Below are 14,331 nucleotides of genomic sequence, written 5' to 3'. Positions count from 1 at the left end.
ACACATCTTTTTCCAGATGACGGAAAGTGATGCAGATTATTTGGACCACTGACTCTTTCATTCTCGCTTACGAAATTCCTCAAGCTGTCGCTTAATTTGTTCACAAAAAAATCTTTTCGTTTCTCATCATTATAAAAATTATATTTAGCTACTCTTTTATTTTTTGCATCTCGGTTTAAAAAAAAATTGACACTATACATATATTAAAATCTGTTTTTTTTTTATATATATAAAAGAATTTCTTGAATATTTTGAGTCATACACATGTATAATATATCGTTGAAGGAAGCGCTATTTAGATAGAACAACTAAGATCACTGTATTTTTTTTGTCGAGAATACATAAGTATTTCGTAAATTTCGTAAATTTCGCTTCCAGGATGTTTCACGGAAATGGTTTCTGGCGTCTACCTTTCAAACGGCTCTCGCGGAGAATCCCGAGGAATGTAACGCGCAAAACTTTCTGGATTCATTGAACGATATAAAAGCCAAGGTGCGTCCGTCCAAACCGAAACGAATTTATTCGGGGGACAGATTCATACCGTGTCGTCGCGGGTACAGTTTCGAGGCGGCTCACTGTCTATTAAGAAAAAAAGAATCCGAGAACATGAAGCCCAGAATTCATAAACTGCAGGATATTCATAAACAAGTACGAGAAATGTTATCCATCTAAAAAATGTGTTATATGTTCAATTATACAATCGCATTTTGATCCTCTCCAGATCGAGTTATTGAATATTACGCATCAACGCGAAGCTTGGCGCGCGTTAATGGCAGAACAGACTATCATACCAGGTAATTTTTAAATTATAATGAATACACACACATATACATTATATATATATATACACACACACACACAGAGTGTACTTAAATTGACGATAAATATTTTAATGATTAATTCTTTGTAACATTTTAAGACGAGAATTTTAATATGAAAGTGTCAAGGCTATAATAGTTTTTAAATGGGAAAAGTTTAAAGTTTATGAATGACAGGACTAAAGTTTTGCGTGCTCAGGGGTGGCAAAATGGTCAATGGTAAAGATGCTTCCATGAATCAGCTGCTTTTGACATTGGTGAAATTATTGTAAAAATTAAGAGTTTCATTAAAAATTTATTTCTATTTATTCATAATGAATCATAACAGTTTAAAATATTTTTATTCAATAATTTAATATATCTGTCATATGTTGACCAACCTCTTCATGGAAACAGTTAAATATGACAGCTTAAACTGTTGTTATAATTCATTATGGATAAATAGAAATAGATTTTTAATGAAATTCTTGAATATTTTCAGAATAAATAATTTCACTAATGTCAAAAGCTGATTCATGAAAGCACCTTTTACCACTTTGCATCTCTGAGCGCGCGAAATTCTAGCCGTGTCATTCGTGATCTTTAAAAACTTTTTCCATTTGAAAACTATTATAGCCTTGACATTTTCATCTTAAAATGTTACAAAGAATTTGTCATTAAAATATTTATCGTCAATTTAGGTACATATATATATATATATATATATATATAGAGAGAGAGAGAGAGAACACAAAGCTAAAAAAGCTCGCACAATAATTTCTCTATCTATTATTATACATATCTTATATTTATTATTTTTCTATCTTATATTTATTTTTTCTAAATAAAAAAACGGCTGGTTATTAAAAAAGTTATCTTTGTTTGGAATTCTTCAAAGTCTTATGCATGTAAGAAGGAATTTTTCATTTTCTCTGTTCTAAGCGTGAATAAAAATACTTATAATAAATAGATATGCTTGTTTAGATTTAAATCAAATCAAGATTCTACACTATAGCAATTCAACGATGCAATCTCAGAATCTGCAGCGTACAGAATCTAAAGAGGAAAGAAACTGGAAGTGCACGCCGCGCAAGAAAACTTTGATAGGAAGCGTAGATAAACTATTATGTCTCCTTGATTCTTCAGAGGGTACGACATCAATGATATCAATTTAAATTAGCCGAAATGTAGTTTACTATTAATCCAACAGTCTCTTTTAATAATCGAAGATGATAAGGTTGAACTAATTGACTGGAGTTGCAACGATATAATCAGCATCGGTAATCAAAATTGCATTAAGATATGCAATAGTGACGGCATGCAGTTGGCGATGTGGAAAGAAAAGGATCCCAAAATCGTTAAATGGAGCAACGACGGTGAGTAAAATACATCGTGTTAAAAAAAAATTCATCGCGTCAACATTCGTCGTTTTGCATAATTCGATATTGAAAGATGTGAGATGTCTTTTACATATCTTTTTACAAGTATAGTCTTTACACAAGAATTATGTATCTTCAAAGATGTTTCCGAAATAGTGAAATTTTTTAAAAGAATTTATATGATTCTTTTACATTTTAGCAAACATTAGTGGGAATTCAAAAATCGATGGGGAAGAAAATTGTATTATTTCGTTATTAATGTCTAAAGATAAACGAATAATTATACGATCCTATCACATCTTATTTTAATATCGACGATAACGTGAATTGTTATTTTAGGTAATAAACTGGCGATATGTACAAGTTTTAGGATCATATTATACAATTTAGAAAAGAAAAAATCCATATGGAATATCTCTTGTAAATGTTACGCGGCAATGGCTCATAACTATTGTATCATTAATTGCATCTGCTGGTCTTTCAACGATCGTTACATCGTTACGTAAATATCGATTCTGTTATTTTAAATTGAATCAGTAAAAATGTCACTGAGTCAAGTAGCGAGATAAGTTTTTACCGGAAATCAGTGAATATTTCAGTAAAAATACTTATTATTTTGTTTTTTTATCTCATGTACATGTGTTATTGATTATGGCAATAAAATTTCACTGAAAAATAAATTATAATCGTACACGTGTAAGATATGAGTAGCTTTTTAAGTTCTCTCTATTTATATATATATTTTGGATTATTATTTTTTTTTGGAGAAGCTTTCATATATATGTAAAAAAAATGAAACATATATATAAATAATATTCAAAAATCTAAAATTATATAAAAATTACACTTCTTTACTCTCAAGATGTGATAAATCCATAAAAAATGAACAAGATTCTTGATTAAAAAGTAGATATTTCTTTAATAAAATATTGCTATAAATTTATGTCACATGTATAATATTATAAGATGCATTTTAGAACATGATTGAATACTGATTGAAACAGTCATTAACTGATTCTTTCAGTGATATTTTACTGATTTGCTATTTATAACTGAGATCACACAGTAACTATTCACTATTTTCTTCAATAATATCTCTATTTAAGAAAGTATGATTAATTCTTTTTTCAATATTTGAAAATGGAATTTAGAATCAAACTTTTTGTTTACCTAATTTTATTGCTCTTATCGGTAAGCAATTTTATAATTTATTATATTCGTCATTAGAACTATTAATACCTTAATTAATTAAAATTTACCGGACAATTTGAGCATAGATAGTCGAAAAAGACTATGTTAATATAATAATTATAATTATAGAGTAAGAATTATTAAATAAATTTAATGATTAAATAACATTTATAAATATAAATAATATTTAAAATAATAAAAAAGTAATAAATAAAAAATAATAACCTTAGTCTTCTGCTTCCTAACAGTGGATGTCTGGGCTCGATATCGGTATATGAATCCGATACAGGCAAATTGATTAACACCGATCTCAGACACGCGGCTCGCATCTCGAGCCTGAATTTTTCGCCAAATTTCAAGTATCTGGTATCAACCGCGCAGGATAAAACTGTTGGAATATATACCTGGCCGGATATAACGTCTTGTTATCACATCGTATTTCCCCAAAACATAAGAGTAAGCCGCGATAAATTATTCTCGATATATTTCATTTTTTAATACATCAATATAATGCATTTGCTATTTCTTAATTTTTCACGTAGAAACTGTGGCAATTCTGATTTATATAATTAATATTTATATTTTTATAAAAGAAAATATTTGAAGAAATTTTATTTGAATGGACATATGATAAATTTCCTTATTAGAACCAAAAATGTGCTTTCGATTTTTATGTAAAGAAAATAAATCATATAGATGTTAGACACAAATGGATTGTATTAACATATTAAAGTGTAAGGTATCTTGAAAACGATGCATTTCCTAAATTGGAATAACTGGAAATTTTGCTAAAGAAAAAAAAATATTTTTTGATAAGAAATAATAATATATCCATATAGGACATTTTATATATTTTGCACGATAAAGAATCCATTTTTTATTCGTAACATTCTCTTATTGCTAATATATTACGAAAAATTGCATCAAATATCTTGGCGGAATTTTTATCTCATGAATCTATTATCATATATATTCGATATAATAAACAAAGATGAATAATTATAATTTAATGATTAAATTTATTGATTATAATTTATTGATTAAATTTATTGATTAAATTTATTGATTAAATTTATTAATTAAATTTATTGATTAACAGCAATGCTTTTTCACATGACAATTTGTGTGTAAAAGTGTAAAATATTCGTACTCTCTGTTGACAGGCGGTCGCCTGGCATCCGCAGATGTCTAACACACTTTGTATAGGCGATGGCGGATCGTTGACGTTATGGAACACCAACAAGAAGACAATTCTAGCCAATATGTATGTCAAATCCTACAAATTTCGCGTGGAAAACCTCGTTTGGAACAAGTTAAGCGGCGAGTTAGTCGTACATTGGACCTATAGGGAGGGGAACAAACGATACTCAATTGTCCCGGTGCTCGCCAGTTTCGATCGAATCGTCGATGCACTGCCACTGAATTATCAAACGCACATATCCTTCTTGAAATTCAATGGCACGCACGAAGAGCTGAGTATGTGAAATAATTATAACACGTCTCAATAACATTTTTTCAAGTTTTATAAAAGTGCGTAATCTTAATATTTTGAGTAAATAAAAAATAAATAAATTTTATAAGGAAAGAAAATACCTTACATTATTTAGAAGCACAACGTGATCCAATTAAAAAATCGAATAATGCTTTTAACTGAATACCTTTTTTTAAATAATAATACGAAACAGTTTGTTTCTATTGTTATCAGATGAAATATTTTTTAAATCGTTCAAATTATCGTTCAAATTATCGTTCAATTTTAAATCGTTCGTATCTCTCTTCGATTATATTCAAATTGAATATTTGTTATAGTAACATATGGCAACGATGTCTTTTCAATATGGAATTTTTTTGGCGAAAAATCCCAATACGGACGACAAGTACCTCTCTATAATTCAACACGGCAGAGGCAAGGAGTTCTCAGTCGTAATCCAATTCGATAATTATATATTTATCTTAAATAACAGAGTAATAAGTAAGCTTGAAGCTTTCTGAGGCATTAGCATTAAATTGTATTTTTTTACAAATTTTTTACGCAAAAGTTACGCGTTTATTTAGATACATGAAAAATATACCAGTAACTTGTAACTCCAGAAATCAAATTTTAAGGTGTGCGGAGAAAGTGCCGGTTTAGTCTGTTGATGAAATTTTTCAAACGTTTAATACTCATATTATCAGATAGTATGATTTATGCGAAAATATTATCTGTATTTTTACGGTATCAGCGTTATTTCATAAATAAAAATTTATCGAATACCTTAAGATCAGATATGTTCGTATAAAGTTACAACGAGAGTATGAAGATTGAGTAAAAAAAAACACTGTCTCCAAGTAACTGACCATTCCTGTTACAATTAACGCAACATACGGTAGATAATTGCTCAGTTCATTAAAATTAATGGCGCTAAAATTCATTTAGATTGATTTAGTATTCGATTTAGCAACGCTCGTAAATGATTAGCTTATCTCGCAGTAGATCGATAAAGCTCGTACGCCGAGAATTTAAGTTGTTATTGGTATGTAAAAAGAAAAAAAGAAAAAGGAAAACACTGAGGTGGAATGTAATCGTCTGGTTTTTCCTGGTCAATCTTCCTGATTTTACAAGCCGCGCACACAATTACTAGAATATATTGCATGCAAAATATATATATATAATATTAGTTTTACAGATGTAAAAATGTAGAAGAAGATTGTAAAATAAAAATATAAAGCTTTTCACGTATAAATGAATGAAAATGGCAAACAGGGTATTATATTGCAAACTATATATTACATTTTTTTGTTATTATTATTAATAATGTATATTCCCTGTATATATTTATATTATAATTAATACGCGCGTTTTTATATACATTCTATTATAATTTATATTTATTTATTCTATTTTAATTTCTAACATTAATTATGTAATATGATATAATTATATGATTATGATATCGTTATATTATAATATATAGTTTGAAATATAATATTAATTATATAACAGATGAAAATTTGAAGAAAGATGGTAAAATAAAAATATGATTGTCATGTATAAAGAACATTATTATTACATTAAATTATTAAATGTTATATATATTATTGCTTTTGCAGGCTATATATTCTATTATTAACTAATATTATACCGTATACATATATATATTCTAATATATTTATTTTAATTTGTTTATGTTTGGCTCTTAATTGTCCGAGTAATTTAAATTATGTTTTTCACATAAAAAAGCTGTTTTAAAATCTCTTTTACCGTTATTTTTTACTCTTTTTACTGTTTATTTTAATATTTTATATACCAATATAATTACACAGAATATAGTTTCCAATATAATGTTAATTAACAGATGTAAAAAACTAGATGATAAAATAGGCTAAGATGGTAAACAAGAAGACGATAAAATAGATTATGCAGCTTTTCATGTATAAATGATATTATAAACAAGATGTTGCACAAAAAAATCGCTGGTACGATATATGATAGTATCTCGATAATATTCTGTTGCATTAATGGTCTTTTTAGTTTTATAGAATATCCTGTTTAATATCACTTAGATATAAAAGATTTCATGTTTTCCTTTTTTAAATGTTCACCTATTTAACCGTATCTCTATTAATTAACATTACAAGCCGTATATACTCTAATATAACTGTATATTATTGTAATTAAAATATATTTTCCGTATTATATAAGAGAGGCGGCGTGATTGTACAATTTATTTATTCCTAATGCGTTAAAAGGATCAAATTATATAATAATTTAATTCTTATATAATATAATTAAAAAATACAATATCTTTTATATAAATTCCGTTGTACTTTATTATTAGTTACATGTATATCAGCACAAGCATATTCATTTACACAAGTCGTTTACTCTGCAAAAAGTTAATTTCCCTGCGTTGCATCCTACTAAGCATCCATTGTTCGGTGTAACTTTCAAAAATTGCGGAACCTTCCTCAACACACTTTATACACTTCCTAAGGCGCGCACACGCGAACGCGCGAGCGCGTCAATGACTACGACCATCGACGATAGGAAGCAGCGTCCAGCCACCTACACACGCGAGGTATACGCGCGACACGCCACAGGGAGCACGCGCGATTTCGCAACGCGCGAAGAATGCCGCGAGTGCAGCAGCTGCGGGTCGCTCGGCATCCGGATTCCAACGGACGGAAACCCCGAGAGAGCGAATCGGATAAGCCGTCGGGGTCGTCGAGCCACGCACACACGCGCACATGTACACACTCTCGCACACACATACACACATACGCATCGCATGTGAGAGAGAGAGAGAGAGAGAGAGGGGGAGAGATGAGAGAATTTCCGAATTGGATTGCGCGGAGGGGAAGGAGGCCGGAATTCGGTAATAACTAACGGTATACTACGGGAAGCGGAGGTGTAGGCGGATGCGTCCTTGATCCGCGGCGATAGCGATCGGGAGACTCCTCGTCCTCGCCCGAGACCGACGTTCACTCATCCTCTCCGCCTGATCGCCCTCCGCCTGATTGGGCCGCGACGGAACTGGATTGCAGGACCGGTCGCGCAGTCACGTGTCGATGACTTTAGCAGGAATCGATGACCGGATGGAAGTCAGTACCCTCCTCTCCGTTGGACGGGAAGAGAAAAAATCTCGAAGCTCTCGCGCGCGCGCTATATATATATTCTGCATTTCTCTCTGTGCGCGTGTGCGTTTGATTTTTTTAATATTACTCACATGTGTGGTATATGTAAAATTTAAAAAAGGATAATAAATTTAAAAAATATAAAAAAAATTCTATATTTTTCGAATTCGATCGCAAGTAAAGAATTTTGAAAATGAGTGATAGCTCATTAATGCGCGGTTCGAGCGATAAGAAATAATAATTCATGTCGCTAATAATATTATCTGACAAACTGGCGCTATATAAAACGCTCTCGGATGGATACGACATCGATCACTCTTGCATCACGAAAGACCGACAAATTATTGTCCAACGTAATGTATATCGTTTATATTTATCACTTATAATCCCATGTATCATTCGCTATAACGCGAATGTGCCATTCATAGCACTCAATTGAATCATTCAAAAGAAATAAATATCGTTTTTTTTTTTTCAAATTAATTATATATCTTTTACAAGCGTTAAAAAACGGAGATTAATAAAAATTTAAGATTATAATTTAAAATTTATAATTTAAGATTAATAATTAAAATTTATAATTTAAAATTAATAATTAAAATTTAAAATCTAAAATTAAAAATTAATAATTATAATTAATAATTATAATTTACAATTAAGATTTAAAAAAATAAAAGTTAATAAAAAAATCAATAAAATATAAAAATAAATAAAAAAAATTAATAAAATTTTAAAATTCAAATTATGTGATTTCTTGCATGTTTCTAATGTAACATAAGATAATTCATGTGTGTATGTGTATATATTTTCATTCTAAAATTCCTACATTCTCTTAAGGGAAGAAATTTGAAACTATCTAATATAATTATCTATATAACAATCATAAAATTAAATATTTTATATTGAGAGAGAGATAAGATATCCTTGCCTTCCTAGATAAGGGCAAATTTCGCAGCCTCATAGTCTTCGTGTATCTATGTTCGTGCGGAGAGTGTACGGATCGTGTCGCGATACTGTGAATTTACGACGGTCACCGAGTGAATCCATTTGTTTCATCTGCATCTGCTTAGCACGCTAATGCCGCTTTCTTCGTACGCTTTGCCTCGCCTCGTTCAATTCCTCCCCCCCTTCCTTCCCCCGAACGGAAACCACGAACAAATTCTTTCGACATTATGTTTATTGAACTAAGAACAGATGTATCGAGAGCTTCTTGGTAAGAAATTATATCGAAATGTCTGAAATCTAATACATACGTAGCGCGTATCAAGAAAGCCTAACAAGAATAAACACATATGTTTGAAAGTATCTTACCAGTTCACTCAAACATCTTAAAAGAGACTTTCATTCGAGTTAGTCATTTTATTTTATTCAATGTTTATTGCAATTATAATTTAAAAAGATGATTAACGTTAAAATCATGTTTCATATAGAGAAAGATAAACCTGAGAAATGAATGTGTGTTGTCTGTTCAGATTCATTACTTTCAATTTAATTTCGTTCGCTCGAATTTTGCAGAACATTTTTTTTTTTTTTTTTAAGAAAGGCTCGGCAATCTGGATGAAATCTGACGTAACGATAGGACGCTAATGGCAGATAGCATTCCAGTCATGCTATCGTCTATCGATGTTCGTTAGTACGGAACATAGTTGGCGTTCCTGGTCGATCTTTGTCTAGCTGTTTATAATTAAAGGAACGTCCGTTCTCTTCCTGGTAACAATTATTCATAAGAAATTATCTATCTTTGTCATATCATTTTGCATTCTATTTCTTATGAATACTTAGTTCAAAAACTACTGCTTTCAGATATTACATATCTAATAAAATTTTCACAAGATTTCTCATTTTATAGAAGTTAGAAAAAAATAAAGATTCCGAAAAGAGTTTTTCAAAAAATTGACAGATCCTGTTTATAAGAGAGAGAGTTTGTCTATTAATATAAAAAGGAATTATCTTTTCTATCAAACATTATATGTGTGTGTATATTTTGTTTGTGTGTTCACATAATTGATAATTTTTAATTATTCTTAACTGAGAGAATTATTAATTTATATAATTATTCTTAACTGAGAAATATTCGAATGTAATAAAAAATCTGTGAAAATATCGCTGAATCCTCGCATAAATTTCGAGTTCTCGATTAATATTAATTAATATGATTTAATAATTTTTCGAGTATCATTTTTCTATATCTTATTATGAATATTTAGTTCAAAAACTACTGCTAATATTACATATCTAATAATATTTTCACAAGATTTCTCATTTTATAGAAGTTAGAAAAAAATAAAGATTCCGAAAAGTTTTTCAAAAAATTGGCAGATCCTGTCTATAAGAGGGAGAGTTTGTCTATTAATATAAAAAGGAATTATCTTTTCTATCAAACATTATATACATGTTTGTGTGCACATAATTGATAATTTTTAATTATTCTTAACTAAGAAATATTCGGATGTAATAAAAAATTTGTGAGATATCCTCGCATAAATTTCGAGTTCTCGATTAATATTAATTAATAAGATTTAATAACTTTTCGAGTATCGTTTCACAGACCCCATCTTTGCCGACTGCCTCCGATGAAAGTAACTCGTCATTTTAAATCCCGGCGCGAGCGAACACTGTTCTTACATTCTGTAACACCGATTGAGTTCGTTACATCATAGTAATAGCCAACCGGTTGACAATCCGTCCGAGATAGCATACAAGATTTGTCGAATCGACGATATAAAGAATATTTAAAATCCGTCGAACAAAAAAGCAGAAATGATTATTCGGCAGATCGCTTCAAGAATGTACTCTATTTACATCTAAATTTTTTAGAAATCGTCGAACTAATAAATGACGTTTTATTATTCGCGATTTCGGGGAAATTCGCGTCCACGAGGCTTTCGCAAAATGTGCCTCTTGCGCATATGATTTTGCAGATGTATTTTATAGAGAAACATTTAATAAAGGAAAATCGTGTGTGTGAAAGGTGCACGAGGGCGTGGTCGACCATTCACGGTTGACCACTGGCCCAGTGGGTCCAGTTTACGGTCGAGCGATTGCGACATCGTCGTATCGACAACGACGGCCAACTGGTTCGACCACTGGCGATTATTCGATATCCGCCAGCCTCGTTCTCGTAATTTTCTGACTTTGTGCAACTCGCCCCGTTCCCTCGTCCTTTCAACTGAAAACCGAGCTCGCTTGTGCAAACTTCAAGTCTCTGCCTTATTATAGTCTTCGCGAGCTCTTGGAAAAATTCGCAAAAATCGCGAAAACGAAGAGAAGGGATGTAAACGGGAAATTTTACCAATATTTCGAAAATTTTATATCGATATATCGAGATAAAATTTTTTATAATTAAAATTTTTTATAAATTGTATTACAAAAATTGTTTGAGTCAACAAATGTCATAAATGTAAATTCAATTAAATTTATTATCTTAGGAAGTTTTTATCTTGCAAGTGATTTTCGATCTTTAGGTTTTTTTCTCTGACAGAATTTTTACACTCCTCTGGCGTAGAATTATTATATCGCTATGCGAACGTATTTACGTCTTTAATGCTGTGCTTTGAAAAGCATATCATGTAGATATTTATATCGCTCATTATAAGCTTACAGATTACAAAATTAGAATCTGGAGTCGCGAGTGTCATCGAACGTTACCGATACGATTCGTTTCGTAACCGATTAGTTTTAACAGAATTGCATCGCACATCGTTCACATTTATCAACCGTGAGTTATAAACCGCAAATTCTAAATACGAATTGCGATACATTGTAAAAAAAAGAATCATATGAAAAAAAAGAAATCAAATACTTTTGCTTTTTGTTTATTAAAGTAAATGTATTGTCGCATTTAAGCACCGACTCTCGCGAAGGTAGAAGAGAGAGTTAAATTTCGATTCGCGATATCTAGAAATCGGCAAAGTCGATTAACACATATACAGGGTGTACTAAAATTATCGGATGTCTTGAAACTAAATTTGAAAATAAATTTTTTTCTTCGTGGAAATGTCGAGAAAAGTTATCATTCCTTAACATTTTTCCATTATATATCCTTCTAAATGTCTTGAACTAAAAGTTTCTTAAAGTAAATCTCATCTGAAATTAAATAAAAAAATATAGTTTTGTTAATCTTTTAATTCGAAAGTTTACGAAAGAGTCGAAAAATTTTTCTTTCTTAATCCCTCATAATTTAGAAATTATTGATATTTCAATATTTAATATTGATATTTCAAAATTTTTATTAGGGAGAAATTGCCTACAAATCGATCAAACTTCTGTTATTAAGGAACATTCGGTGATTTTGAGACACCCCGTATAAACTTAATGTCGCTCGATTTCAATGACGCATTCCCGACTCTGAATGCCAGACAAATGTCAGTTGCCGCGCTTGTTTCGGAAAAAAATCTAAGATAGCGAGATAACTATGTAATTCGCATAACAGATTCTGTGCACGCAACGATATGCGTGTATCTAGCGATCGATCGGAGCATCGACCGTTGCGAATACTTTAAATCCTTAGAGCTCGGATGCAAATACGCTGCTCTCTCTAAGTCACAAATTATTTCATCGGCTTGTTTATCGTGATAAATATCGATCTATTCCTCAGCTGCTTTCTTATCTAAATATTATCTCAACTTACTTGCATTCGAGTAAGGTATAATCGGAGTCAAAGTATGCTCGAAATATCTTTTTCTTCTTTCAACAAGTAATTGCTAACAGATTTATATTCTCAGATAAGATGTGATAAAAACATAGTAAATTAATATTCTCGATATATTATTATAACTTCATTATCTTAGATTTATGTATTATTGAAAAAATTCCATAAAAATTTCTCACACAAGATTTTTTTAAATATAATTTCGATTAGAATTCTTAAAAAAATTCGTTCCAAATTCACATATCATATTACGAAATCCTGTATTTAATCCATATCGGTTTTTCGATTTAGAATTGAAACAAAAATAGTATGTAAATTTGCATCTTTTTTTAGTTACAGAATATCAATATTTTTATGGAAGCGGGAGTGGAAATCTAATTTTTATACCAGGAGCTATTGAATTCTTACGATAGAATAATAAAAAAAAATAAAATAAAAGTATATAATAATTTCTTTATTTATATGCAGCACATATGCGGTGTATCAAGTTTCTCATATGTAAATTTCTCTACCACATTGTATATAAAGCCTACAAAACACGATTACTAAAAATAAAAAATGTTTATTTTCATCATTTAAAACCTAAAATGTCTTCGTTTAAAATCTGATTTCATCTCCACAAGGGAGATAAAATTCGAGTGTTTGTCATTCGGAATACTTAATTAATTTCTTGCGTCCATTTGATTAAACCAGAAAAAAAATAAATATCATATCGCTATAATTCCATATCGTAAATTTTTACCTATATAGAGAGACAAAGCGTTAAATAGTTTCCTAAATTGTAATATGAAATAAAAATCAGAAAAAAAGTTTTGAGAAAACATTAGAGAAAGCAACTGGAGATGCGATCTGAATTTTTACAAATTTCCTAAACCCGGAATTTCACGATTCTTTTGAGAAATCTGTGATTGTACGATTCAAATCAAATTCCTTTCTACGCGGGATTATTGACAGAAACGTGACTACTTTTACATTGACTACATAAATACAGTGAAGCAAAAAATGGGTTATCGCGAGGGAAATCATTTCCGGCTCCTTTTTTTCTACTCCTCACCGTCAATTCGCTATTTCGAATACATATAACATTATTGAAGCGAACTATCTCTGGATGCGCCGTCAACGCAACTCATACAGCGATGTATATATCCGGAAACACACAAATATCACCATTTCGAATACAGGACAGGTTGCATAAGAGAGTACGCGATAGAGGCTAATAATCGCGAAACGCCGCCGCGACTCCAAGTTATTTCACGCTCCGTCGAATCGCGCGCTTTATTATGACGAAGAATATGCTTTTGCGCTTTACGGTTAATAATTTTTACGATCGACCGCGTGCCGAATCCTCCTCAAGCTAAATGTGTGTGTCGCGCATTCGACCAAAATAATCTAAGCGTCAAAATTTCGCCCTCCCGTCCTCACCCATCCGCGTCGAATCCTTCACCTTGAAATGATTCTCTCGAACGAGCTAATGTTAAAATGACGTTCATGTTCTAAAGGTCGAAATGATCGAACGAGAGGATCTTTCCATGAAATTTCGACGTAATTTGCTTAAATTCTCGAAACCGATCCGGATCCTTGACCGATATTTTTGCAAACTATAAACATATCTGTGTAAATATACAGGGTGTTTCTTAATAAGTGCGAAAAATTTTAGGAGATGATTCTTTGTCGAAAATTATATATATAAAAGGTTTTT

General features: G+C 30.8%; 2 protein-coding genes across 3 annotated transcripts in view; both read left to right on the top strand.

Moving 5' to 3' along the window:
* Positions 1-6,265, top strand: part of LOC145966369 (protein cortex) — a 43,267-nt gene extending 37,002 nt beyond the window's left edge. For both annotated transcript variants that reach the window (XM_083090424.1, XM_083090425.1), the window contains 8 exons: positions 379-648; positions 722-794; positions 1,782-1,946; positions 2,027-2,173; positions 2,516-2,678; positions 3,616-3,823; positions 4,531-4,843; positions 5,177-6,265. In XM_083090424.1, the coding sequence (XP_082946550.1) occupies positions 379-648; positions 722-794; positions 1,782-1,946; positions 2,027-2,173; positions 2,516-2,678; positions 3,616-3,823; positions 4,531-4,843; positions 5,177-5,307 (1,470 nt within the window). In that variant the 3' untranslated portion in view covers positions 5,308-6,265. The remainder of the gene's footprint in view (positions 1-378; positions 649-721; positions 795-1,781; positions 1,947-2,026; positions 2,174-2,515; positions 2,679-3,615; positions 3,824-4,530; positions 4,844-5,176) is intronic.
* Positions 6,266-8,208: 1,943 nt separating this feature from the next.
* Positions 8,209-14,331, top strand: part of LOC145966521 (uncharacterized) — a 32,363-nt gene continuing 26,240 nt past the window's right edge. Inside the window, exon 1 of the mRNA XM_083090626.1 lies at positions 8,209-8,334. Coding sequence (XP_082946752.1) covers positions 8,278-8,334 — 57 coding nt within the window. The 5' untranslated portion in view covers positions 8,209-8,277. The remainder of the gene's footprint in view (positions 8,335-14,331) is intronic.

The sequence above is a fragment of the Camponotus vicinus genome, unplaced genomic scaffold (assembly GCF_025532165.1).
Source record: "Camponotus vicinus isolate PSW18456_S1 unplaced genomic scaffold, iyCamVici1.0 SCAF_2, whole genome shotgun sequence".
Taxonomy (NCBI): domain Eukaryota; kingdom Metazoa; phylum Arthropoda; class Insecta; order Hymenoptera; family Formicidae; genus Camponotus; species Camponotus vicinus.
The sequence above is the reverse complement of the archived record's forward strand: the minus strand, read 5'-3'. Positions and strand labels throughout refer to the sequence as shown.